The 27,801-nt window shown below is 39.1% G+C and overlaps 1 protein-coding gene across 1 annotated transcript in view; it reads right to left on the reverse strand.

Annotated features, from left to right (window-relative positions):
- Positions 1-3,951: 3,951 nt before the first annotated feature.
- The window catches only part of MME (membrane metalloendopeptidase), a 50,288-nt gene continuing 26,438 nt past the window's right edge, over positions 3,952-27,801 (reverse strand). The window contains exons 13-23 of the mRNA XM_074153342.1: positions 25,788-25,916; positions 24,791-24,889; positions 22,823-22,903; positions 21,801-21,904; positions 19,580-19,638; positions 14,311-14,430; positions 13,499-13,632; positions 11,302-11,367; positions 8,557-8,652; positions 8,116-8,192; positions 3,952-5,363 (exon numbers count right to left, since the gene is read on the reverse strand). Of these exons, the coding sequence (XP_074009443.1) occupies positions 5,264-5,363; positions 8,116-8,192; positions 8,557-8,652; positions 11,302-11,367; positions 13,499-13,632; positions 14,311-14,430; positions 19,580-19,638; positions 21,801-21,904; positions 22,823-22,903; positions 24,791-24,889; positions 25,788-25,916 (1,065 nt within the window). The 3' untranslated portion in view covers positions 3,952-5,263. The remainder of the gene's footprint in view (positions 5,364-8,115; positions 8,193-8,556; positions 8,653-11,301; positions 11,368-13,498; positions 13,633-14,310; positions 14,431-19,579; positions 19,639-21,800; positions 21,905-22,822; positions 22,904-24,790; positions 24,890-25,787; positions 25,917-27,801) is intronic.

Below are 27,801 nucleotides of genomic sequence, written 5' to 3' on the forward strand. Positions count from 1 at the left end.
GATCATGCTCCCTCCAGCTTTTCCCTTCATGTTTTCATGCTTTCCCCAGAACTTTTAGAAGAAGCTCTCCCCAGAGCTTTTAGAAGTGTAGGCAGGATTTGACAGCAGCAGCCTGACCAGGCTTTCGGGGCAAGGAACTGTAGTACTCCTGAGGTGACCTCTTCTGTCCCCAAGACCAACAAGTGTAAAATCCCTACTTGCAGCAGCCTTCATGCAGACAGATGCTGGAAATGGCTTTGTAAAGCCGGCTCGCAAGTGAACAGCAGTTATTTTATATAATTGATTTAGATATTTGTTTTCATCCCCTTTTTTTCGTGATGGTTAGGAAATGAAGGTGGTAGATGTAACCGATATTTGGGCAGTGTTAACTGTTCACACGAGCAGTGTTTGTACCCTCGTACCTTGGCTTTTGCTTGGCTACTGCTTGCTCAGGTATTTGTAACTGCAGGTCAGTCTGCCAGTAATAGGAGATGTTCCTGCTATATTATAACTCATAAGATGTTGAATTTAAGAGTAGACCTACACAGTGGCAGGCTCCAAAACTGCTTTTTGTATGGAAGAAAATAGTGCCAAAATTTGTATGAATGTATGTAAAGGAAAATTCAGCAGAGGGAGAAGTTGGAGATTAAATGGGCAGGAAATGAGTAAAACACGACAGATGGACTATGTGGTTGTGTAGTTATTTGCAAGGAACTGATTTTTCTGAGAAAACACAGAAGGAAGGTGACTTAAGTGGCTGGAAAACAAAACCCAAGAATAAAACTATCAAGGGTGAGCGAATCGGAGGAATCTAACAAGGAGGAGATACCCCATATTCATCCACAAATCAGGATCAATTTAAATACTCATCAGTTATTAACATAATGTTTCTTTCTTTTAGGTATGGAATACTTTTCCCTTCCAGAAATTCCTTCCCTTGCATTGAGGTAATACTGATGGGTTTTTGCTCTTTTTTTTTTTTTTTTTTTTTTTTGCTTTATTTGACTCTGCTTCTGAAGATTAAGAAACACACACAGTGTGTCAAGATTTTTCAGCATATTGTCATAAATTCCTCATATCTCTGGTGTTTCATGCCAACTTGATTCTAAGCATCTTTTCTGTAAAACAGAAGCATTTTCTTAGGCAATGTAGCTAAGGCAGGTAGAACTTACAGAAAGTGCAAACACTTTAGCAACGCAGTGGTTGTGTTAGTGATACCATGTTTACTGTTATTATATATACTGTTAGTGATACCATGTGTACTGTTATTACTGTATAACTTTCAGTAATAAAACTGGCAATTTACTGGTGCCTCACACCAAGCTCATGGGAACGCTAGAATGAACCAGTGTATTTGCACACAACTTGAACTCCTACAGTGAAATATGTTAGAGAGTTTAAATGCGGAACCGAAGAAGTGCATTGAGTGACACGGCCTTCACTCACGCGTTGGTTTTGAGGCCTTTGGTAAACGCTCTCCATGGCATGTCTATAAATACTTTCCTGACATATTAACGCTCTTAGAAGGAAAATCCGCGCTGGCACTAATTAGTTTGCAAGCTGTGATGAAAGATACATTCTGATTGTCACTGCTTGCTTGATGTCAGATTTCTCACTCTGTTTCTTTTATGAAGACCTGAATTTTGTTTGTGCATGAGCGAGGAAATCATAATTGTCACTGGTTACAGCCTGGTTTCCAAGATATGTATTTTACATTTTAGTTTTCTGTTCAATGCTAATACAAGGCTTCCCTGTGCTTAGCTGGTGTGCCAAGTGACTTTTGGAGAAGACTAAACTGATGAGAGATGGTGTATGATGTGCCTAGCCCCAGGCTTGGTATCAGGAGACACTGAGATTCAGATCTGTGCTGCAGATGATTTCTTTGTTTACTCTTGGTTCTGGCAGGTAGTCATTTCCCACTAGGGCTTATTTCAGTAGTCACACCTACCCGCACAGTTCTGATTCAGGTGCCCTAGCCAGGAGTAAAGCCAACCCTTCATTTCTTGTCTCACCTACTCCAAAAGGGGAATAAGGAAATGAGCAGCCTTATTTGCACCTATAGGCTTGAGCCGGTGGTGTAGCCCATATAGTTGTGTGAAGGATGGCAGGAGTCTCTCAGGGGGACTTTTTTGGAAGTGATATAGATGCATGGGCGTATGTAAACAAACAGCTCGACTGTTTAGGTTCCTACACTGGCCAGGTCCTTTTTCTTCAAACCTTTCTCCCTCATTTACAGCAAATCATGGAGTGTTTGTAGGTTGTTTTCTAGATGTCCATTCACTTGGTTTCATGATTTCACATAATGAAAGGATATTTCTAGCCCTTTTTGCAGTCAGAAACGAGTAGTGAAACTTTGTCGTTTCTTCTGGTCGTATGCATTGTGTTTGGCTTATATTTCACACACTTCTTTCCAAACTCCTAGCTCATTGTTACAGCTGGATTGTCTGTAATAAAATAGATGGGAGGGAGAAGCAGTGATGAAATGGGGTTTTGGGAAGAGAGTTGTATTATTCATGAATGTAAAAGCTGGGTTCGATGACATGTCTAAAGCCAGCTGTCAAGCGTGTCGATGGTTTGTTTCCGTAAAGAGTATCTGTTGCTGCTCTGGCCAGAGCATTGCTGGATACTTTCCATAAGGGAAGCTTTATTTCTTACTGTGATGGTGAAAGAAATGACCATATCCTCGGTAGTATATATGAATTCATCTTCCCTGCTCCATCAGGAGCTGGCATGAAACAAGATGCAATTATTTTTGTGTGTATAGGTCGCTCAGAAGTGAAAAAGCCTTCACTCTGTAGTTTGCCTGCTGTTGAAAACTAAGGCAGGAATCCCTAACTCCAACGATAAATATGCTCTTCTAGTTTTTGTCTGTCCTGCCATTAGCAGGGAGATGAAACATGAGGTGTATCAGAAAAGCTTGCTGATACGCTGTTGAACAGACACTAGAATTGACCTGCCTGTATTGACTGACTCATGTTTTTATAAGGAATATATTGTATTTGCTATTCTGTTCCCTAATTATTAGTGGTTCTGTATTTATTGATCGTTCCATTTAATACTATTTAGTCTGTATTTAGTGATCCACTGAACTGATTTATTTAGTTACTTTCTGAATTTCTTTTCGATTCTTGATGAGTGTTCCCACGTCTTGCTGTAAAATGGGGATAATGGTACTTCCTGTTTCACGCTTTATGGGCCTGAATTTGTAAAGGATTGAGTTCCATTGGGATGTATCAGGTTAATGATGGAGCATGTAAAAAGTTCTCTAACAAATACATTGAGTGAAGTACCTTTACCAAGCAGAGAAGTAAAAACCCTGTTAACGCAACTTTTTGATTTCTTCTACCACTTTTCTCTAACTTCTGTTGTTTTTCACTGTGCCCCCCTTTTGTGGTCAGGCGTGACTTACGGGCAGTGGTGACTAGACCCCGACTGGTGTGTGTGTGCAAGGCCCATCCAGCCCCTCTCTGTGCCCTGCACAGCATGTGCCTTCTGAAGGGCCTGTGGGGACGTGCTTTGTGGCTGCCTTCGGCCACTTGATCCGTTGGGTGCACCACAACCAAAGCTCCTTCCGTTGCTTTGTAGAAACCGGAGGTACGGCCACGGTACCTCCTGCAGCAGTGGAGCTGTGCTGGCTGCTGCTGGCTGCCTTTGCTATTGCTCTTGCATTAAGCATCACTCTTCCAGCTGGGAATTCAGGAAAAGGAATCTATTTTCTGCTCTCTTTCTCATATTGTTGGGGAAAAGTCTTGGAAGAGGAAGTTTTCTGCAGTCAATTTTGGTGTGATTTCCTTGGATACTGAGTAACGCACTAAGATCTGCTTTTAAAGTAGAACAAAATGATTTGAATTCTCCTTCTGTCAGTTGTTATAGCTGTTGAAGTGTGGTGCTCAGGGGCGAGTATAGAAATTTATTTACAGAGATTTTTTTTTCGTACTTTTGTACTTCCCATAAAGAACACACGTTGCATTTGACTCATAATTTCAGTTTATTATCAAAATGTTTTTATCAGATGACAAACTCAGAAAGCTAAAAGGAACATAGGTTTTTAAATATACCTATAGTAGCAGTCATCTGAGGTATCTGGTACTTATTTTTGGAAATCTGTTTGCTTTGATACACAAAGCAGTAAGTTCCTTTGCAATCTGCATGAGGATGTTTAATACATATCATTGCAGATTTAAAGCCTTTTACCTTCTTACTTAAAGCTCCATTCCTGCAATCGGCTGTGCAGCTTTACTGATGTGGGGACTGACGTTGATCAGAACAGCTACAAATTATGTGCAGGATCAGACCCTAAACACTGAGAAAGTCAGCCTGAAAACTTGAATATTGGTATACTCCATTGGAGAGCTGAGTTTTGTAGACTTTGCCTTATTGCCTAATACCATGCTTTACTCAAATTTCCCAGTTCTATGCAGCCACTGATAAAATATATTACAATACTTCAAGTCAAAAGTGTAGCTCAGATTTAAATATAAAAACTATGATTTATACATTACTAGAAACTTTAAAAAAAGACCAATTTTAGACAAAGCAAGAAAAAGCTTAGAAAACTGTGAAAGGGTCTTTGATCACAATCTTGCAGATTATATGTTCAAAAATTAATAAATTACCTACAATTTCAGTTTGGCTGGAAAGCAGTAAATAAACTGTTGTAAATAGTGACTTCAGATAACACACATAATTAGTGAGAAGTTATTTAAGTACAGCAGGTCTTTGGACTCCTCTTGTATAAATGGTTTCAAGTAAAAATGAAAACATTTGGTAGAACAGATTTATCATAACAGCAGAGGGTACAAAGTCTGACATTTAGGATATAAACTGTTGTCTCGTTATCATGTTATGATGTCTAAAACTGTGTGTTACTTACTATTTCCTTCCTCCGCCTGATCAGAAATACGCATTCACCGACCAGTGGGAGATAATGTGTTATACTTCGACGTTTTAAAATAAATCCAAAAAGCCATTGGCCAGTGGGGAACAGGCTTAACTACAAGTGAACTGTTACTGTTACGCTGGCAAGAGATTCAGCTTCTGCAGCGTTCAGTGACAGGAAAAGCAGCCATTCAGCTAGAGCAGCTAATTGCTGCGTTGGCACTCGTCCTTCCTTTGATGGTTTGATGTGTGATTATTTTTATTTTTATTTTTGCCTGTTTACTAAGAATTACAGTCACTCCTCTAGCATATTTCCCTCATTTTTGTTCCCTCCTCCCCTTCTCAAAATTAGTTCAAAATTTCTCTTTTTCTGGACAGCTTCTCGAGATGCAAGGTTTACAGTTCGTCACCAAACTCGGCACTTTTTAGCAGGATCCATGTAGTTTGTCTTGCTGCACGAAAAGGCTTCAGCAAACTCTTGAGAGTTTTGCAATGATCCGATGACCCTTTAAAACAAAACAACATCATCTTGTCATTGTTGTTTGCCTTTGTTTACAAAAAACAAGAAGACCCACATTTTGTAACTTCTTTTTTTCTGTGTGTCACCTCAAAATACTGTGGGAAACGCCCCTGTTTCTGAACTCTGACTGTTGCTTCCATTTCGCCTCAAGTAGTGGCTCTATTTTCTCTCTTGGTTTGTATGGTCCCTATTGCAGCCACCTAAAATATGGGACCTGTCCCTTCTTCATTACTGGCTTTCACAAAACTTCCATTTATTTCACTGGGAACAGGTTTATTGCTTGTCCTTAGTTTTCACTGAGAATTTTTTCAGCTTCGTTTTTCTGACAAGTTTCTCGGTAAAGGGAAAACAAGACCCTGAGGTAGCAGACTGCGGTGGAACTTTTCAGTGAATGTTCATTTACGTTTTTACACCAATCAAGTTTTAACTGAGATCATACTGCTTCTCTGGGCATTCTCCACAAATGTTCCAGTGAATGAGTTTCCTGGAAAAAAGACTCGTACAAAGAACAGCTTTCAAGCGAATATGAGGACATTCCAGCTAAAGCAGTTTTTATATGTGTAATTGTGAACATATGTGAATATATCTGCTAGGAGTTGCTCATTCCTTCAGGAATGGAAATATAACATGCACATAACTATGGAGGAAAACAGCTTCAAATGTCAAATACTGGTGCACGTTGGTTGTGGACCAGAAATTATTTGAAGAACCGTTTCTTTGAGTAATTTGTGATTATTCTGTGAATAATCTTAATCATTAGATTCATCAGAACCGGAAAGTGTCCACAGAAGTTGAGGTGAAGTTCAGCGCCTGACATGTGCAACAATTTGACTGTCTCTCCAAGATCAAAAGCAAGACTATTTGCTAACTGGTCTCAAGAGCCAGCAGCAGCCCAGGAGATAGCACAGAGAAATGATTACAAAAAAGGCCTTGGGTTTAAGTGATCTAGCAGTGCTCCACTGCTCTGTTAATAGTATGTCATTAAGCAGTAATTTTGTGGGTATGTCTCATGTACTGAAATGCTTTCTATTTTAGAGCCCTTGGGGGGGGCTCTTCCTGAAAATTACTTCACATTCTAAAAATATTAGTATGGTTTCTCATTAGTACTTGTGTAATTCCATATAAAATTTATATAGTCTTTCATACTGATGTAAAACCAGCACAATACATGATATAATATATCCAAGATATACACAGATACAGTTACACAGAGATGTGAACTAGTGAACTTTAAAGGACTCATGACTCATACAAATTAGATATGCAAAGAGGAGGCACAGTTCTGATGTACTCCTGCAGAGCCTCATTAGCATTGTGACCAAATTTGGCTGATTGTAGGACTTGATGCATAAACTGCCTCCGGAGAGATCTGCAGATAGTACAAAAACCACCCACAGAGAAACGCCAGTCAAGTAGCCATTGAAGGAACAGTCACTGCTTTCAGTAAATATTTGAGTATGTGGGATAAACAGTATAATTCTCTGGTGAAAAGCCGTTGAAAGAAAGATACTGGAATTAACGTACTGAATTGTATCAGCAGAGAAATCAGCTATTGTGTATGTGAATCCTGGAGATGACAGAGCCTTTCAAAGCTAACAGAGATGTTGTGATGTCTACATTACTACTTGATCTCATGGCATTTGAGCAAACAGATTTATTAGAGCAAAACCATTGTTACACTGCCGATGAATAGGTTGCTCTGACTTAAGTTCAAAAGAAAAGAACCTACTCTGGCCCAAAGACTTCCGCCATGAACAGCCAAGTTTCCTGCATGACTCTACTGAATTCAAGCCCACCTATTCTTGGGAAGGCTGAGTACACAAGGCAGAAAATACAGATTTGCTTATTGCACCACAGCGTATGGGTATGTTACTGGCTGAGGGGTGGTGGTCTGCCACCTAAAACTCACTTCTGCTACTCTTGCAAGAGAGAAAAAACAGTGACCTTGTATAACACCTGGGGCACAGCAGAGCCCCAATTCTGGGCTGCAGGCATTACGAGTAACGCTGGTAACAGAACAGTGAAGACCAGCCAATCCACTCTGTTGGAACTGAACAACATCTTTCTAGCTCTAGATGGCAAAGGCGTTCCTCATTCTAATGATAGCAAAGGCTATGGACAGAAGGTCATTTTTCTCTCATGTCAGTATTACTGTTTAAAAGAAGATGAATTCTTGGAATGCTTGGAAGAGTAAAATCCTTACACTCCACAGATTATGTGGAGGTTTTACCTGTGACTTTAGTGGAGGACGGAAGTCCATCCATAGCCTTTGGTCTTTATGAGAACCCTAGCAAGAACTATTGTGGGAGCCAGGGGACTTCCAGAAGAGCACTGAATTCCAGATACAGTCACTGGGACTCTGCTGTAACAATCAGGCCCATTTGGTAACGGCCAGGTGATGGTGTTTGTGTCCTGTGATGATGACCATTCAGAGCTTCTCAACAGAGTGGACAGAATTAAGTTGTATTATCTCAAGGGTGAGGACAACTCCTTCACAGCCTTACGCTGCCTGTGGAGCTACCTGGGAAGGACTGTGCCTGCTTCTGTCAGCACAGAGCTGTGCTAGGGCTGGGAGGTCTTTCTCTCTTAACCATCTTCAGTGTGCTGTGCCCGTATATGTGTATATGCCTACATCTGCCCTGGTAAGTGCAACCTGTAGAGGTTGTGTAGAGTTCTTTAAATTCTATAGCTAAAAGCTGTGTTGCACCTGGGGATGCACTGAAGATGTACATACTGACCTGAATTTGCCTGGGCTATGCACGTCAGTTTTGATGGAATTCACAGCATATTCTGGTCTGTATGTTCCACACCATACCTACACACGTAACGAAGAAAAGCATTTGTTAGCCATAAGATTGTCCATGCTGTCACTTCACTATGAAATACTTAATGTCGTAAGAATAAGTTTCACATTAGAACATAGGAAAAAAAAAAAGGTATATTTGGCTAAAAAAAAAGTTTACTGTTGTCCCTAGACAACGGCACTTACTCGTGGCTGAATTCACTTACTTAGGAAAGATAAGACTTTATTTTCACTGCTTTGTAGTGAACACTGCTCAGCATAGCAACTCTGCCAGCTCTCAGTGAAACTGTGAAAGTCAGCCTTCTCTTTCTGACTTAACTGTTAAACTGTAACTCAAAGTGATTTTCAAAACCTCCAGTCAAGAAATACAGAATACCTGTGCGAAGTTCAGAAAAAACAGCTGTTTATGGTTCATTTCAAGACCAGGAAGAAGTTTTTCTGTTCCGTGCTTTTTCACAAAGTTTTCATAGGCCTGTAGAATGAATTGAGTAGAAGTATTAAAACTTCCAGACCAGACAGACAAAACGAAATGATGACAAGGAGGAACACGTTTTTTTTACTTAATTAATCATGGACTACCTTGGCCATCCATCTTTCTACATGCCACCTTTAAACAGAAGACGACAGAACCATTTCTCAGTAGTGTGATAGAAGTGGCGTGACTGAATCAAGACAGTTTTCTCACTGAATGGGCTTTACAGTAGTGTTTTACTCCAGGTTTAGTGAAGCTGCCTGAATTATATCGGAATAAATGGTAAGAGAAACAGGCTTAGACTTGAGAGATACAGGGTAAAAAGCTTCAGCTGTGGCAAAAAAAAAAAAAAATCATTCTTCTCTCTGATTCTACAGAACACATGTATTTGCTGTCCTGTTTACAATATTTCTCTCCAATGTTTATCCCATAAATGTATTTTATATTTTTTTGCCAGCTATTGGGTTAGAGTCTAAAATAACACACTTATGGTAAGATACACTTTCTCTGTATACAACACAGAGTTCCAGGATCCAATTTTACTATCAAAACTGATTCTGCTGGGAGAAGAAATAAATGTGATCAATTATCTAATGTGGCATTATGAAAAGGTGATATTTGTTTTGGTTGGGGTTCTGTTCTTTTTTTTTCATAAAGGAATCGCGGAAGATTTTAAACCCTTTCCATAGTAAGAACAGCTGCTTTCATGTTTCTTATGAAGACCATGTGTCAAACAATGTGGTGTTAGTGTATCATTATCGATAGAAAGATGCTGGCAAGTTGGAGAATGTTCTGCCTAAAGTCAGTGCCAAGCTACTACACGAGAAAAGCCAATCAACTGCACAAGTGCAAGTTGAGGAATGAGCAGTTAAAAGATCTGCTGAAAAGGCTCTGGAAGTTTTAGTGGATGACAAGCTGAACTAGAGCCAACAGTGCCACAGTACTGCAAAAAAGGCAAGTGTCATACTGGGATGTGTAAACAGGAGTGCCTTATGTAAGATACATGAAGTAATCCTTCTACTCTACTTGGCACTGGCCAGGTCTCAGCTGGAGTACTCTTGTCCAGTTTTGGGCACTGCAATTCAGGAAAGATGTGGACCAACTGGAGAGAGTCCAGAAGAAAGCAGCAAGAATGAGCAGAGGTCTAGCAAACATGACCTATGAGGAAAGATTGAAAGAATTGGGTTTGTTTAGTCTAAAGAAGAGAAGTCTGGGCCTTGAACTATGTAATAGTCTTCAAATACGTAAAAGGTCGCAGAAAAGAAAGGAACAGATTGCTCTCTGTTGAAGGCAAAGACATGATGGCACTCGAACTGCAGCAAGGACGTAGCAGAACTTCTCCTACGGTATGTTTGAATGATATAAAAATGGTTAATTCTATCTGCTAGGAGAAGGGGGGTAGACTGCATGACCTCTCAAGATTCTTTTGGACCTTTTTTAACTATTTATATGATGTCACAATAATTATGAATATCTAATTCTTTTTTTGTAATACTTCTGACCTTCTAATTTTTCTTTGGCTACTCCCATTCCTTTCAGAAAGTACCCGCTTTCATGGGTTTGTACTGTTTTGTTTTTTTAAAAAAAATGCAGAAATTTCCACTAGTTGAAGATCAGACTAATCTAATATGCCATACTAACTCGTCTTTTAGCTTTCTAAATCATTCTTTAAACTCTTACTAATAATTGTATTTGCCCTCAAACATGTATATGTCTAGTGGAGTAGGCGTTGCTGATGGCTTTGTTTGCAGAAGCTGTGATGGTAACTTTGAGAAGTGTGAGTTGGTCCATGCATCCCAGCAGATGCTTTGTTGAGGAATGACAGCTCTCCAGTTGACAAGTGTTGAATGCTTTGCCATAGAACAAAGTGTTCAGGGAAGGAGAGGGAAGATCATGTTATTAAGGCTATCAGATTTGCAAGTAACAAGAAAAGTTCATAGATAAGCTGACTTGCTTCTCACTTCCCAACTTGCATTCACAAAGAGAAGACCTCAACTGTGTTTACTTTGTCTCAAAGTTGACCAGTCTGAGGAGTTAAGTATCTATTTCAGGAAGAGAATGAAAGGAAAGCCAAAAAGCATACAAGCTCCCATGGAAGGCTTAGCGCAAGGAGTCCGGATGTCACTGACATCTTTGGATACCTGTACAGGGGACCCAAGTCACTTGTACAAGATGATATTTTGAACAGTTTTTTGAACAGCGTTAGTGTTCCATGTAGACAGAGACTATTTATTGGTAGAGCTTAGAAGAAAGTCATTGTCCCTCCTTGCTGGCATAAAAAAAGTTGGTGAAGACAGAGGCAGACAGTTGCTCAGTATCATTGGTTTAGTTAGGTGATGGTCCAACTGTGAGTCAGTAGATGTTTTCATTCTACAAATTCCCTACGCACAATAGGAAAAAAAAAATTAAAAAAAACCAGAGTAGTCAGGTGAAAAAGAGTGCACTAGGAACAGATAATGTGTATCAGGAAATAATTAATGGATGAAAGAAATACAACAGCTGGTCAATAGTTTTAAACCATGTCTCAATGAGGTGGTAGGTGTGGTCCTGTCCCTAACACAAGAAAAATGTTTCTTCTTCAAAGGCCCTGAAATTACTTTTCTTAATCTGTGATGGCTTCAGCTAAAACAGAAAAATGAAACTTCTTACCTTATATGCTTGTCTAACACCTCCGTTATCAGCAATGTTTTCTCCCAGTGTGTTGATTCCACTCAGCTGTAAAAGAGAAAGGAACAGTATAGTTTTTCTGAAAAGGAGAGCTTATCTAGTACCTGTCATAGCAAACTTTGTGCGTTTTTCACTTTTTAAAGGTGAGAATTCCCTTAAAATCTGAAGTTTTAGCAGAAGATTATGTTAATATCTCTGAAAAGTCTTTGCCTCCCTTGTCTCAAAATCCATGCGGCGACTATTGTTTTCCCTAATCCTCTTCCTTCCCTTACAGACAGCTTTCTAGGCTCTCGTATCTCTTTTACCCAGATTTTCTGATGCTTAGTTATTGTTCATTCATTCGTATTTTCTCCATGTCTTTAACCCTCAGCTTCTTGCTACAGTTCCAATTAGAGGAAGTGGGCAGAATCTGTCCGTAAAATTCAAACAGTTGAAATTATCCGTTAACAGACATCAGCAAATCTGCTAGGAAGTATTTTCCTGTATGTTAGTCAAGTTAGGTAGCTCTTTGGTAGCAGAATACATAGAAGAAAGCTATTTAGATGGTATGATATTCGTAAGTCAGTGAAGTATCACTAAAGACAATGAAGCTTTGGTAATGGAGAATCTGTAGTTTTATTTTTAAAAAAATCATCTTTTCGACCTTTAGCCCTAGATACTAGTCTATGATATTCAAAGCTGCAAAACTTAGAATCACCATTAGATTGAATTTAATATGTGAAAAAATGGCAGAAAAATAGAGAAGACTATTTCAACATATTTTTACTGGCCTGTGAGTCCAACAGTTTTATCTTTTCCCTGTTCTGTATGATGGAATATATTGTCAGCCTCTAAGAAAACAGCCAGTCTGAAACAGCTTCTTGTAATTATCTTCTCATTCATCACTTAACTGTAAGAGGTCCCATCCAAGAGAAATTTTGTTCCTTACAGAAAAACAGGTGGTGGCACAGTTCAGTGCTCCATGTGGTTATCCACTGAAGTCCAAACTAAACAAGGTGGATGTTAAAAGTAAGTGGTCTTCCACAGTGCAACACAGCTGAGCACTCCTGGAGTAAACTGCTTTCCTTTCCTTACTGCACAGCGATAATGCAGGGGCTGACACTCACTTGTCATGTCACCTGCTGTGTGGAACATGCAGGACTGTGAACAAAATACTGCACTGGTACAGGATGTGCCTTTGCTGACAGAACAGTGGCAGCTCAGCCAGTAACTGTGGTTGAAATCTGCTACCTGTAGCTTTGAAGTACGTGCACTGCCAGCCGGGAACAGTAAAATCCCTACGGCAGCAGGGTAGGAGCAGTCAGAAGATGGTTAAACTGTCCATAGATGATTAAAACTGGGTTGTGTACTAGAGACAATGCAGGTGTGTTAGCAGAGCATTTGGTCACCCCTGAAATGACATGCTGTGTTATGTACACAGGGCTGCCTCGTTCCAGTGGCAGTTTTGCAGCTTGCATTTAATCAGAACAGGACTGGTCTCCTGATCAGAGTGAGTAATTATAATATGACTATCACTTGTTTCTGTGAGTTAATGGAATATTGATCTTGTTGGGACACAGAACAAACCTGATCCTGCTAACTGTTCTCATGAAATTAGGGCTTCCAGACGCAGACACTACACTGAATGTCTAATAATTTAAACTCTGCAGAATGCTACAAATGCAGTCACATTTAGATTGCCTGCCTCCCCTAAATATCCGTATCATCTTTTCCTCTCCTACTGTATACGATTCTTCTTGGACCTTTTTGCTCTGCAGTCCAGATGTTTGTCTTGGGATAGCGAAGGAAAGCAGCAGGCAGGATTTGTTTTGATGGGGATATATATTATTTGTGCATCGAGATTTGGGGAAATGAGGTTCAAACTTCCAAATTTTGTTTTCTGTTCCTTTGTGGAATTAAGGAAGAGCCTTTGAGGCCCCAAAACGACTTCTGGCAGTCTTTCAAAACATATATCCTGCCTCTTTCGGAACAGTCAGTGTATGTGTGGAGTTTTTACTTCTATCTTTAATTTTAAGAATCTCTTTTGCCTCTTTTTTTTTTGTGTGTGTGTGTGCAGGGATGAGTATTGGCCCTGAGCCAAGAAAGCATTCATGTGAATAAGTGTTTGCATGTTTAGGACATAAGATTTTGTGCTTCCTCATTAAAATAACATTGGTAGATAAAAATAAATATGACATACATGCTGTCCACCTGCTAGGTCCCAGGAAAAGTTTCCGTACTGGTACACCATACACTGGGATAGCTCCTTAAAATTGCGTGCTGATTCTTCAGTCCACCAGTCTACGAGGTCTCCATTCTCATTAAAATTTCTGCCTGTAATAATATGTTAACAGAATTAAGTACACAGGAAAAGAGGGTTTTGATGCAGTAAAAGGGGTAGCAAGTAAGTATAATCACTGATGCAAAAAAATCTGCAATGAGGCAGTTGTACAAATGATGCTTTTTTTTTTTTCCTAAGAGGGCTATACTTCAGTAGAGAAGGAAAACAAACTAATTTGACTGAATCAGAAGATGGGTTTAAGGCTGTCTTAGAAAGCCTGGTATGGTTCTGACCTGTGACTCAATGCTGGACTGATCATAGTGTGGGTCTGGAAACGGATGGTGTGGCTGGGCAGCAGGTCTGATAGCTGGACCCTTGAGTTCCCACCTGTGCCAGCCTAATGACACATCCTGTTCACCATTACGCGTAGTTTATGATGTAGCCTTTGGGAAAAGCAAGTGACCAGGTACTATACTAAAAGCTCTTGTGTGCTGCAGGCCCACGTCCTGGGCTGTTGCTGCAACCTGGCAGCTCCAGGACAGCCTGTGGGATTCTTTGGATTGTGCTTTTGGGAATCATCTTGGGGAACAATATTATAAAGCCTCAGAAGTCCAGATTTGGTATTATATATGGAAACTTCATTTTATCTGCTCTCTGGAATGATTAAGCACTAAAGCATGTAAAACATTCTGCGCATTGTAATTTTTGTAACTTGAAACTTGGTGCCTTACCGTTGTCATCAAAACCATGTGTGATTTCATGACCGATGACCATGCCTATGCCACCATAATTCAGAGATTTGGGCTGGGATGCACTGAAGAAAGGGGGCTGCAAAATGCCAGCAGGGAAGACTGCAAAAAAAACCCAAACCACAACACAATTAAGACACTGCCTCATTATCCTGTGTGTGCAGTGTGAACAGACCATTTTTATGGGCTTTGACCAAAGTCACACTGTTCCCTCAGATTTACCAGCAACCGTAAGTGAACTGACACATAGTAATGGCTGTAGGATGGTAGGGACAGATCAACAGGACCACTCCCCTGCCCCCCAGGCTCTTCCGACACTTAGAAAATCGTAATCAGCTTTTACTTTGTTGCTGTTTTATTTTTCAAAAAGCATTTTACTTTTCCATTTTACAGCACTTAGCATTCTCAGACTTCTGTATCATTATTAAATAAACCTCACAGTATCATGAAAAGTGGGAGGGTGTTCCCCTAGAAAAATAAATTATTTAGTCGTTGTTCCCATCACAAATCAATCTGAGAGAGAGGAATTTATTCTTCCACTGAAAATACCAGTAACTCCCACTAGAATCAATAAAAATAGGCCAAGCTGGCAATGAAAGAACTGGAACAAAGCACTTCTTTTCACCCGCTTCTGTGCTCATTTTCTAGACTTTTAAGAAACAGATTAGTAAAAATAAGTCATGTTGCAATTGTGATCTTTTTATAAATGAATGAAAAATTCTATAAAGTACTTGGTTGCACTTTATATCTCATGCAGGCCTTTGCCCTATACTTCAGCCTGTGGCAGCAATACAAAGTATTAGTCCTCACTGTGAATGAGATGTATGTAACTCTACAAAACTTTACCAAAAAAGAGGAATTAGATGACAGTTTTCACACAATGAAAGAAAGAAAACAGATACTTCTTGCATTTCAGCAGAAATCCAATACAGTTCTAGCAGTTTCTTTCAAGGAGAAAGAACGATGGGAAAATTGAAAGATAATAAACAGGTTAGAAAAAAGCTATTTCTGCTGTCCTGTGTAACTGCTGCCTACTGTTACAGCGATTCCATTATATGGATAGTTCCACATGGAATTAAATATCCACACGTTTTGATCTTATTATCGGAAAGTATTGATAATACAAGACAAGAGTGTAAATGCTGTACTGTGTGATGGGGTATTTTGATGACTGGCAAACCAGAGTGATACCTGGAGGGTACGGCATCAGAACACTCTGCTTTTTGGAGAGTAGTGCTAGAAGAGGTTTACTCGGAGTGATACACATCAGTCCTGCTGGCCTGGAATACTATAACTGTAACTTGCTTGGAGCTCAGCCTGTCTTTTGCTTGAAACTAACTATAGGGCCATCTTCCCTCCCTGGAGGCAGACAGTTACCCAGGACTCTCTGTTCAGTTTAATTAACATCATGTCACCTCATCCATTTTTAGACTAAAATGTCAGAATTAGTAGATTTTATTTATTCTTAACTCCACCCTTCTGAAAACAACTTATTCCATGACTTCTGTTACACAATACAGGTCTGCAGTGGCCAGACATTCCTCCCACAATCGCATACATTCTGAGTAGAGATTTAAAGAACAGAGAAGTGCAACTCCTTTGGGATCTAAAGGGCAGATTGTACTTTCCAGCTTTGTGAATATCCAAGGCAGGAAAAGGCATAAAGTATTTCTCTCAGAATCTGTGCAGCCCTGGATGAAAGAAGAGAACATGCTGCATTTCTTCTTGACTGTTTGAGAACAGTAACACCTTTGCCAAGCCTGGCTGTGTTCCACAGTGGCCCCCCAACATCCAGAAGCACAGCTCAGTTTAATTTTGCATACCTGCCTGTAGGTCAGAGGCAGCTGGTACCTAAAGGAACATATGGTGAACTACCTTACTAGCAGCAGCTCGGCTGATTTTTTTGAGGTTGAGTGGTTTCCTTATTTCCTTGTCAGTGCTGCTGATAGAACAGTGATAAAGTCACCGTATTAAAATGTAGTAACAGAGGTCTAAATTTCCTACACATCATGCACAAAACTCCTATTTAGAGGGATTTTTTTTTAAAGCATAATACTAAGCTAATTCAGACATCACTCTAAAGATCAGACTGCTTTAATTATCCTGTGGCATGCCATACCTAAAGGATGAAGTAAGAATTTATGGCTCACATTAACTGCCAGTCACCAGTTTCAGTCTTCCAAATCATGATTCCTTTCCTACAAATTACTGCCCAAAGCTCTTTTAAACAAAGCTTTCTGAGCAGATTCTTGTGCTAAATATTCAGCAATAAGCTAAATGCTCACTTAGCTTTACCACCTGCCAAACCGACTGCATTGTCTTGCAATCCTTAACCAAGCAGTGCCGGTCGGTTAAGTCAACACAGTGTTATCTCTGTGAAGTCTATCGTGGATTTCACAATGCCTATTTCATGTTCCACCTTTAGAATCCACTGCCATCCTCAACAGTTTGCGTTGACTGGAGAAGTTAATGAACCTTGGCAAGTATCACCAAAGTTTTGACTAGGATATGAAACCTAAAAATAGGTGAGTATTGAAGCTGCTGAATTCCTGTGCACTGGACTGTATTCTCTTGTCCTGTTTATGACTGCACCAATACAAGTTTTCTCCGTGCCTCCTCATTCTTGCCTGCATGATGTTGAGGCTGACAATGCTCCAATCCCAGCTTGCCCCAAACGGTATTCTCTGTGACTCTGAAAATGCAGGCTATGGCATAAAGACACAGGTGACTAGCAGAAATCAGGATCATAATTGCATGAATCTGCTTGACAGATCACCTGACTTATTAAGGTCTGAAAATTTAGGACTGCAGGATTTTATTTTATCTTCTTTAGATCTTCAGTGGTGACAGAAATGATTAAAAAGGAAAAATCCTTTTGGAAAGGTTGACTTAGTTTGTTGATTTCTTCCATTATACACCTGATGCTATTCCTTTAAACCTGCACTCACAGAATCAAGACTTATGTGATCAGGGGTGCTAAATGAACCTTATTTTTTTTTGCACAGCAAACACTGCCTGTGAAAATGTTAGTATGCTGTATTAAACACACCCTGTAAAAAGTGGAAGAAAACTGCTTCCATTTGGCTTAGTGCAGCTATGCCTGCAGACTGAGCAGCAGGGAGTGGGTTTTTTGCCATGTAATAAGGCATGATACTTGATCCCAAAATAAGGCTTTCGATTACCTCCGGTGCTACTAGAAGTCCTGCTGATAGTGTCAGTCTTGCAGATCAGTGATGTCATTTTTGACACTAGTATTATAAGAGTTTACCTGATATTTTTCACCTTGATTTAATGGTTCATTTGATACAAGAAGTGGGACAATATCAGAAGCTATTACTGAAGACTGAAAAGAAGTGGAAATTTAATCCCTGGCATATGAAAATAATGTCTCCACCAAAAATTTTTTTTGAAGCCTTCATAAAAGAACAAGATACAATATAATTTCATTTCTGTGCAGAGCCCTGCAAGACAAAGTTTCTTAATTTTTTAGAGACTTGTTTTCAGGAGTTATACATGGATCATAGTACCTCACTAATGGCTTAGAAGGACACTGCAATTTATGAAATGTGGATAATAGCAATATTTGCAGAATGGATATGACAGAAATATTGTGAGGCATAATTAATGTAAAATGTTTTGTGACTCTTGAAAGCCTGCACCATTGTGAAGAGAGCTGGTATGGTTCACAAGATGAGAAGCTTTAGTGCTTCCATGCAGTTTTAATCTTTAGCTATAATGGATTTTTGAAAATTTCTTTAAAAGCATATTAATGTTTTCTCCTCTATTTTAAGATACTTTTAACCATGGATGGTTGTGGGTATTCTGACATTAGATAAGTTTATACTCAAAAGCATTACAAAACCTATTTCATTGTACTAAGCTTATGTCTTACTTTTTAAAATTGATTTTTCCCTTGCTGTAATCTACCAGGTTTACATTCTCATTTTTCCACACAAAGGAAGCAGAATTAAATGACACATTAGACAGTGAATTCGAAGTCATCTATCAGACTTTAAATCTTGAGAACAGCAATTAAGGATGCCTCAAAATTCCTTCAACTTTTCTTAAGCCACATGTGAAAGAACATATGTCAGAACCCTGCATTTAAGATAGCTAACAGTTAAGACTTGCAATTTAAATGAGACTACTTAAAGTAATACTAGTATGGAGCTCTTATAGGCTATGGTTCATAATTAGATCTTGAAGTGCTATAGATAACATAGCTGGTGAGAGATTTTCTGAGTAAACTTTGTCTTTTGGGAAATGCTGGTTTCATTGAGCACAACTGTCATGATTATTTTTACATAGAGAAGGTTTTGACAGAGCCATGTAGGTGTTCTGTCTGTTTGGGCCTTGAAGCAGCTCTGGAACAGTGACCATATGTTCCAGAAGCAGTGACCCCGTAAGTTCCTGGTCCCACACAGCACGGGACAGTTGGCTCAGCACAGCTTACATGAAGCACATTGCTGTAGTCTGCCTTCTGAGCACTGGATCTTACAGCTGTGTTTGGGAAAGCGCTGGAGATGCAGAAGTAGAAACTGAGAATAAGCTGGGTTTTGCACTAATATTTCAGCATTATTTCATCACCAAATGCAGAATATTTGTTCCCTTGTTAATATGACATTTGTTTTAGACTGGTCTCATTCTCTGTAATTGCCCTTATATAAAGCAAAGTGTGCTGCTTCATGAGAACAAGTATGGGGCTCTGATTCTGGCCCACCATGTGAAATGTTACAGGATTCCGAGCAGTCCAGCCAATGAAGTGGTGTATTCATTAACCAGCAGGATGAAAGCCAACATTCTTTCCAAAGTCACACCAAATAAGTTTGCACAAAGGAATTGTGAAGGGGCTAGAAGGAATGGAAGCCATGTGTACTCTGGCAGGAAGTTCTGCAACTTCCATTTAGTCAGTGTCTCCTTCAGGTAAAAGTGGTACTGTACTCCCTGTTCATCCCTTGAAAAATAAAAAGGCTGGGGCTACCAAATTTACTTGGTCATTAAACTTCTAACCGCTCCCCACTGCTGTTGCTTTCATGGCTGAATCATATCCTTGTTCTACACAAAGGCAAGTCAAAACATGAGGAGTTGACAACACTATGAATGAAATCTCTGACCTTGCTGCACTAAGGCCCTTCTGCAACCCCAATAACATTAAGAGCATTTCACTTCATGATTTTAAAAATACATACATGCATATATAAGTAATTTTGTCATTAAATCTGTATCCAGTTAATAAGTTGGTAAACCTTACCTATCTGATTTCTACTTGCTGAATAAAAAGCATTGACAACAGCAGCTCCGCTTATCCACCTAGTAACAACAGAATAATAAATGTTAGAATTTCAGTTCTTAATGGCAGAGTTAATGATTACTGGAACAAACCTAGAAATTGAATAACAGAATCACAGAGTAATTGAGGTTGGAAGGTACTTCTGGACACTGTTGAGTCCAACACCCCTGTGTGCTCAGCCTCTCATTGTGTCAGACACTCCAATCCCTTCATCATTTAGTAGCCCTTGCCCTTTGTTATCCAAACGGATTAACAACGATACTTAGATTTTGGTTCTGTTTCTGCTCATGCTGTAGCATTGTTTAATTTAAATAATACCTACTTTCCTTGATGAAGGATCTCAGCATTACTTTTGGGTCTCAACACATGGGAAATAATGACTTTTAACTCTTTATTTCTAGTTTACAGTTTTACTGGCTTTCATCAGTGATCACCTAATGAAATTCCTAGAATCACAAGCAGGGCTAGTGTTTTGATGTGGGTCATTATTGTGCACTTCATAATATTTCAGATAAGATGTCAGAGAAAATGAGGTAATGGTTCTACAAAATAAAATAGATGAGCCTTACACAACGGAAGTTGTATTTCCTGGCTCCATGGTCTATGAGTGAAATGAATTTCTATGATAAATGATCTGATAACTGTATTGCATATGCCAGTCATAAGCAATGCAAAGGACTCTTAACAGTGGCTATCGCTTGATTATGTGAAAATTAATTTGCAGAATAAATTACAACTATCCGAGGATAATCAATTGTGGTTGATACTTCTGGGCTCACTTGAGCGATCTTTGAATGCAGTTCAACTCATGGTAGTTACTCCTAACTCTCACGCTTATGAGAACAAAATAGGAGTTGTGTTAAATTAAGCTGAAGCAATTGAACAAGCCAAACCCAAACACAGCTTGAAGTTAAAACAGAACGGAAGTGAGGTGGCTGTTAGGTGGAACGTGAATTTTCAGGTAATGATATGGAAATACAGAACAGCAAAAGCAACAGTTGGAACTGTTTATCCACAATAATGACTGTAGCTCTGAAAAGCTGACACGGTATTTGGAAGAGTCATCGTGGTGATTCCAGAGGTGGGAAGTATATACTTCATCTTCTGAAAAGGTGAGAATTTGAAGATGCAAGATGACCAACTAGAAAGAATCTGAACAGTTGCAGGTTTTGATTTTCTTAAAAAAGAAGTCTGGAACAGCATGATGAAATTATAAAGTAATTAAACAGAAACACAGAATTACAGAATAATTTAGGTAAAAAAAACCTTTAGAAATTAACCAGATTAGGTTGCTCAGAGGCTTGTCCATTCAAGATTTTAATATCTCCAAGGCTGCAGATACAGAGATCTCACAACCTCTCTGGGTCCTGTTTGATGACCCACAGGGTAAAAAGTGTTTCCTAACATCTAGTCAGAATTTTGAATGTTCCAACTTGTGTCTCTTCCCACTTGTTCTATCTCTGTGCATCTCCAAGAAGAGTCAGGCTTCTCTGTATCTCCTCCCATTAGGCAGCTAAAGACAGGTATAAGACTTCCCCTTAGTCTTTTCTTTCTTGAACTGTACAAAGGTAGGTCTCTTTTCTTCTCCTCAAGATAAAACCAGCTCTGCAGCCCTTATTCAAAAGAACAGTCATTTTTCTCATTTGGCTTAAATTAACTTCCAAATGGGTCAGAGCTGAGATATGAAGAGTACCCAGTACAGCCAGGGAATTTGCCGTGTCAAGTCTTTCGGTACATCTACCTTCTACATTAAAATTTTAATTCAGATCAGGAGTACATTTCTGAAGTAGATTCCTGCTCATCCTCAAGTAATCATGCTTTCTTTGGCTCAGCACTCTCTGAGCAAGAGAAATGAAATTCTCAGGAATGAAATTAATCTTTCAGATGAACTTAATTAAAAAGCTGCTCTCCAGGAGTCCACTTAATCCACTCCAGGAGCTAAGGGACCAGACGAGACCTACTCCAGAATACTTAATCTTCTACACCATCTCCCAATTTCTTTTCTCTATTTGCTAATTAAGGTCCACTTTGAGAAAGAAGCAATGCCCTCTTACCTGCCCCCTTCATGGAGGAAAAAGTGCAGAAGGGAGGTCATTAAATTATCACTGATTACCCTCCAACCAAGTACCTCCTCTTGTGGAAACTGGCTGAAAGACTATACACAGTATTTTTAAATACTTACTCCTCTTTATCCACCTTTTCTCTAAGCTTTTTCAACCTTTTCTTCTGGGTAAATACTAAATTTTGAATAATGTTTTCAAAGTATTCTTCTTCTTTGTAGTTCAACTAAAAATAAAGAGGGAAAAAGTGGTGATGTTAGTGATTTGCAGTAAAAGAGATGGATATGAAAATCTAGTCTTAAGCATCATGAGCTAAGGAACACATTTTTAAGAGTTTTTTTTTTTGATCTATTAGAACTTAGTTTGCAGTGCTCTGCTACATCACAGAGTTAATTTTGTACCTGGATATATGTTACCAGTTGTATATTTTTTTCCCAAAGATATTTATTTTCTCTTTATATACATATATTGAGTGGAGTTCAGCATTTGCTGGTTTTGACCCTAACCTCTGGGAGTTGCCTGCTCGAAGCCAGTAGCTACCAGCCTGGTAAGCTGAAATTCCACCTTAGAAAGAACACATGAATAAGGCTCATATGGTGTTTTAAAAAGAATACTTTGGTTATATATCGGTATTTTTCAAAATTAAAACTTTGATTTCTAAGACATATTCTGCTTGAACATACATGTATACTAAATACATCAGCAGAGTTCTCTTACAAATGAACCTACAAGGTAAAAGAACGCTGAGGTCACAATTGGCAGTGAAAAAGCTCAGATGCAGTTTAAATTACATGGTTAGTCCAATGTCATACTTCAGGGACTAATTCCAATCTATGGATAAACAAGCACAGCTACTTAGTTATGTGTACTGGTGTCCACTTCACCCAGCGTTATGTCAATACGTGGCAGATTTAGAAATACTGGACTCAACGCCAATGGCTCCATGTTCTGTTCTACCATAATTCCTCTAGAATGTATAAATTTCCTTGAAATACCATCAAATACTTACCACTATCTGTACTAGATCAGCTGTACTACACTGGCTTGTAATATATCCTTATTTACACCCAGTTATTCTGGGCAAATTCACCATTTTTTCTCTTAAGACCCTTTTCTAATTATACTGCCTATTGTGGATACTTACCTCCTGGTACTCACTGTTCAGCTTATTATCATCAGTCACGATCTCATCTGGGTAACCAATCCTCTCTCTAATTGCTGTTGCCTAGGGACAAGACAATTTGATATCCATAGCAAATCCAGCTTTATTCTTAAATCAATCATAAATTACATAATAAATGCATTATGGAAGCAACTGCAGAAAAGCCAGAATGTTCATTATATATAGGTTTTGTTTACATTTTTGTATTCATTGAAAGCACTGTGAAGTTTATGGCTAATTATAACTATGGAGAATTCTAGAAAGTATGTTCTGTTCCTTTTTCCAAGAGTAAACTTCAGAAATGTGCACAAGATTATGTGCACATCGACTATACTTTTGAGTTTAAATTCTAGTTGAAACAAATAGTAGATCTCCTGCAATATTTGACATATTTTACAGCAGCTAAACCAGAAATAAAATTCATAACTGGACATTTTTTAACTTCAGTATATTATAGGAAAGCACACTTACAAATTTCCAGAAATTACAGTTTGACTTAGTTTGGGTTTGTATCCAGATTTCGTAACTAGCTCCTGCATCTACATTGGAGTGAAATGATTTCTTGAAATGTTCCCAAACTTTGACAATTTGAGGTCCTGAACAAAGTTTAGGACCGAAACCTTATGCAGTTTCTTTTGATAGCGTAGTATTGATTTGTATTTGATGGCAATGTCAGGAGTTATTTAAAAAACCCAAAGAACAAATGATTCTTTAGCAATATTTTCTACTATTTCCATATAAATATGCCTTAATAAATTTAGCAGTAAAATCACATTATTTATACAAATAATTTTATGATGTAGGCTATTCCCATAAAAAGGTGAACATTATAAGAACACGTGGAGAGTATGTGGTTTCTGATCCTAACTTTTCAGAAAGTTTGCATTTCATTTTGTCAAATTGTTCGTAACAGTGGAAGTACTTCACAGACTTTGTACATATATTGTCTATGTCTAATCATAGTACAGAATTTATTTAGGATTTTCAATTTACTACTTGACTTAAACTGCCATTCCTGATTGGAAGTTACTGTGTGGTTGTAACTGATCAGTATGTGTAGCTATGGAAGGAACACTAGAAATGTACATAAGCACCCCTTCGTATAACTGCATCTTTACTGTCTGATCACATCAGAATCAGTGTAAGCTCACTGGATGCCGGGACTGTCTTAGCTCCTCGTTGCAATCATAGCTTCTTGCAGTCTTTACAGTCTAGAGTTGTTTGATAAAACACTTAGTATTTTGATAGTTATTATAATTATTTTTTTTAAGATTTTCTGGAGGAAAAAACCAAGTCCTGCTCTAGAATTAATTTAACCATGGTATTTTCCAAGCTTTTTTAAAATTAAATTTTAACAATGAATTATTATTTAAAATGCAAAATTGAAGATTTTTTTTTTATAATCTTCACAGTATAACAAAATAGAGATGTAATGAACAGTTCTTTCAGTTGCTTCACTCACTTTTCGGGGCTCTCTATAATTGATTCCTGTTGCTTACTCCAGACTTACATGAACTGTCTGAAGCTACGTCTTTCCTTGAAAGAGAACTCACTGATGATGTCCAGCCTGTGGTTTGACTTTTTTGTTTTTGTCCTACTGGTCCTAGTAGCTGGTCAAATCACCGTAAATCATTCCTTCTCATTTTCAGTATTGCTTTCTTATAGATATTAATTATCTAGTCCCTTAATCACTGATTTGTCTGGAAAATCTTAATCTTGTATATGGATTCCTCCTATTTTGTGCGCTTATCTCCATAGAGGCCCCTTCCCATGTAATCTGGGTCTGATATAGGAAGTCTGTAAGCTGCTGTGCCTATATAAACACAAATATATATGGGTTTGTATACATAAAATAGTGATAGATGTCACTGCTTATTTTTTTCAGGAAAAACAATTGAAATACTCATTTTTATAGAAATACACGTTACCAATATTTAAGATTTAACTTACTTTTTGTTCTGCTTTCTTTTTAGTTTCTGCATCCATCCAGGTAAGTTCATCCAAGGTTTTTATAAAAACATCACGTATATCTGCAATCATTTCCTCCACCTTGGAAAAAACATCAGTATGTTACAAATCCATATAAAATGATCCAGTGATTTTTCCACAGTCATAGTTTATTACTGACTTGTTTTTCCTGCACTAGTTGCTTGAGTGTATGCTGTTTATGGGCCACACTCAAAATCTGGAGCTCAAGTTAAGCCTCTCCTGTGGGAGGAAAGGGAATGGGCATGAGCTCACAAGGTGATGTAATTTAGTTACGGAGTTTACAAAAAATCTGATGGATTTCTATCCGCTGGATGTTGTGCGTCTGATGAAACTATTGTGTGTATGTCAGCCACAAAAAATGGTGTATCTTAAGGCTGGATTACAGTAGGAGCGATAGGAGGAAACTAAGGCTTAACTCCAGGTTAATCTTCAGCCATTTTCTGTGTGACTGAAGACAAACAGAAATAATGAATTGTCCCTGCGCCCCACGTTGGCAGGATGTGAACTAGCGTCAGTCTAAAAGAACAAGCAGTGACTGTTCATCTCAGTAAGTGCTGTTCCTTGGGCGTGCGCATTGGCTTGTGCACTCCATCACTAATGTGCCAGTGGGGCTTTGGCTCATGCTGGCTCTCAGAATGAGCTGAGCAGGCAGGTGCCTGTCCCCCTCCAAGTGCCCACACGTGATTTTATTTCACCCATTACTTCACACTGTGGTCCTTTGCTTGGAAGGCGGGCCAGCTCGTGACAAGTAATGCAGAAGTACTTGGGTGCAAAGGAACGACTCTCTTAGTACAGATGTTCGTGTTACTCCTCAGTGGAAACAAATCTGAAGGTCAGGTTTTTTAGAAAGTGAGACAGGGTTAATAAAAAGCGTAATCAAAGCTGTGTAAAGAACTGCATGGTAAGTGACAATTAAATGATGTTTAGATGGCACAGTCAAATTTGCTAAAAGCTTTACCACATGTTTACTGTCTCCAGCAAATGCTTCTTCTACATATAATCGTCCCACTGCATTCTCCATGTTGCCATTGACATAGTTTGCGCAACGACGCCAAACAGCAGTTTCTGATGTTGTGCCATAAAGTGCCTGTGAAACATAAACATTAGGTAAAATAGTGACATAAGGTGAAGAACAACGGTGTCTGACTGGCAGATGTGTGTTTCAGAGGAGCCTAGTTCACCTTAAATATGTGCATTTAATTCACATTTGTGTTTATGGCAGTTAGGTGGGCTCTCTGTAATGTGATCATCTGTCACAGGCTGAGGGAATATGACAAGCATTAGCAATATTTTTTATCCTTCCAAAACATGAAAGGTAGAGACAAGAAATCTACTCTAAAACCTAAGAGTGGAAGAAGTTAAAGGGCCATTGTGATTATGCAGCAAATTAATTTCTGCAGTGGTAAGATTGTGTTTTCCACCCAACCAGCAGCTTCTGTCAGAGCCTCCCACCTTTGGGAACTTGCAAAGTAGAAGCTCCTTTACTCTGTGATGTTGCTACAAGGTAGGCAAGGATTTTGTCATAATGTATAAATACATGATGAAGCTGAGTGGGTAATATAATGGTATGACACCTGAATGCAAGGAATATAGCAGAGTGTCATTATAGGGCAGCTCTCTGAGATCATACTCTCTCATGAAGTTTCTATTCCATAATAAAGCAGCTCCCCATCTCTTTGGAGATACAGATCAATAACTTCTGGTGTTAAAAGCTCTGTAACTGCTACACCTTGAACTGAATTACTTGTATTGAAAAAGAAAATGACTAATGTTTCTTTTGACCCTAAAGCATTAGGGACACAGAAATGGTCCTTTTGAAAAAACGTTACCGGTACAACACAGCGCAGAGATCTCTACTGCAGATCTCCCTGAAGACCTGAAGGGACGTTGGAGCTTTTTGTAACTCATTGCTGACAAACAGCTGAGTCGACTAGAAAATCTGTTTATTTCTTAGATACTCCCTGCGCACATACAGGCTGCCTCAGTGGTCATTTGTTTACATAGCAAAAGTTTATACGGCAGAAGTAAATACAGCCCCTCTCCCCACAGAACTTAAAGCAAACCCAGTAATAAACACTAGCAGTGCTAAGTTTAATTAAATTGATAACTGTCATGGTTTCAGTTGGGATAGAGGTAAGTTTCTTATTAGCAGCTGGTATAGTGCTGTTTTAGATCTGGTATGTTGGTAGTGCACTGGTGTTCTTGGTTGTTGCTGAGCAGTCAAGGCCTTTTCTGCTCCTCACATCGCCCTGTCAGCGAGCAGGCTGGGGGAGCACAAGAAGTTGTGAGGGGACACAGCTGCGACAGCTGACCCCAATGACCAAAGGGATATTCCCTGCTATGTGATGTCATGCTCAGTATATAAAGCTGAGGGAAGAAGGTGGTGGTGGAACATTCGGAGTTACGGCGTTTGTATTCCCAACTAACCCTGCTTTCCCAAGGAGCCCTGCTTTCCTGGAGATGGCTAACACCTGATGGGAAGCAGGGAGTTAATTCCTTGTTTTGCTTTGCTTGCGCGTGCAGCTTTTGTTCTGCCGGTTAAACTGCCTCTATGTCAACCCATGAGTTTTTTCTCACTTTTATGCTTCTGATTCTCTCCCCCATCCCAACTGGGGGGAGTGAGCGAGTGGCTGCATGGTCCTCGTTGCTGACTGGGGCTAAATCACGACAAATAACTAATTCAGCATGACTGTGCAATGAAGATTCTGGTAGATCACTTTGTGCCGCTCAAGTTTATTGTAGTCAATCATAGTTCCCTGGTCTCAGCATAATTTGGGCAGAGGGCTACTTGAGACCATGGTGGACTTATATTAGACCAGGATTGCCCTTCACAGGATCCCTGAGATAGACCCTTTTTAGGTCAGCCTAGTGTCAACAGAGGTGCACAACGAAAAATAAGTGATGCTTTCTACAGCAACAGAAACTTAACCTGCTTATTAGTAAAAATAACATGCAATTAAAACGCATTACTG

This window comes from Numenius arquata, chromosome 9 (genome assembly GCF_964106895.1).
Source record: "Numenius arquata chromosome 9, bNumArq3.hap1.1, whole genome shotgun sequence".
Taxonomy (NCBI): domain Eukaryota; kingdom Metazoa; phylum Chordata; class Aves; order Charadriiformes; family Scolopacidae; genus Numenius; species Numenius arquata.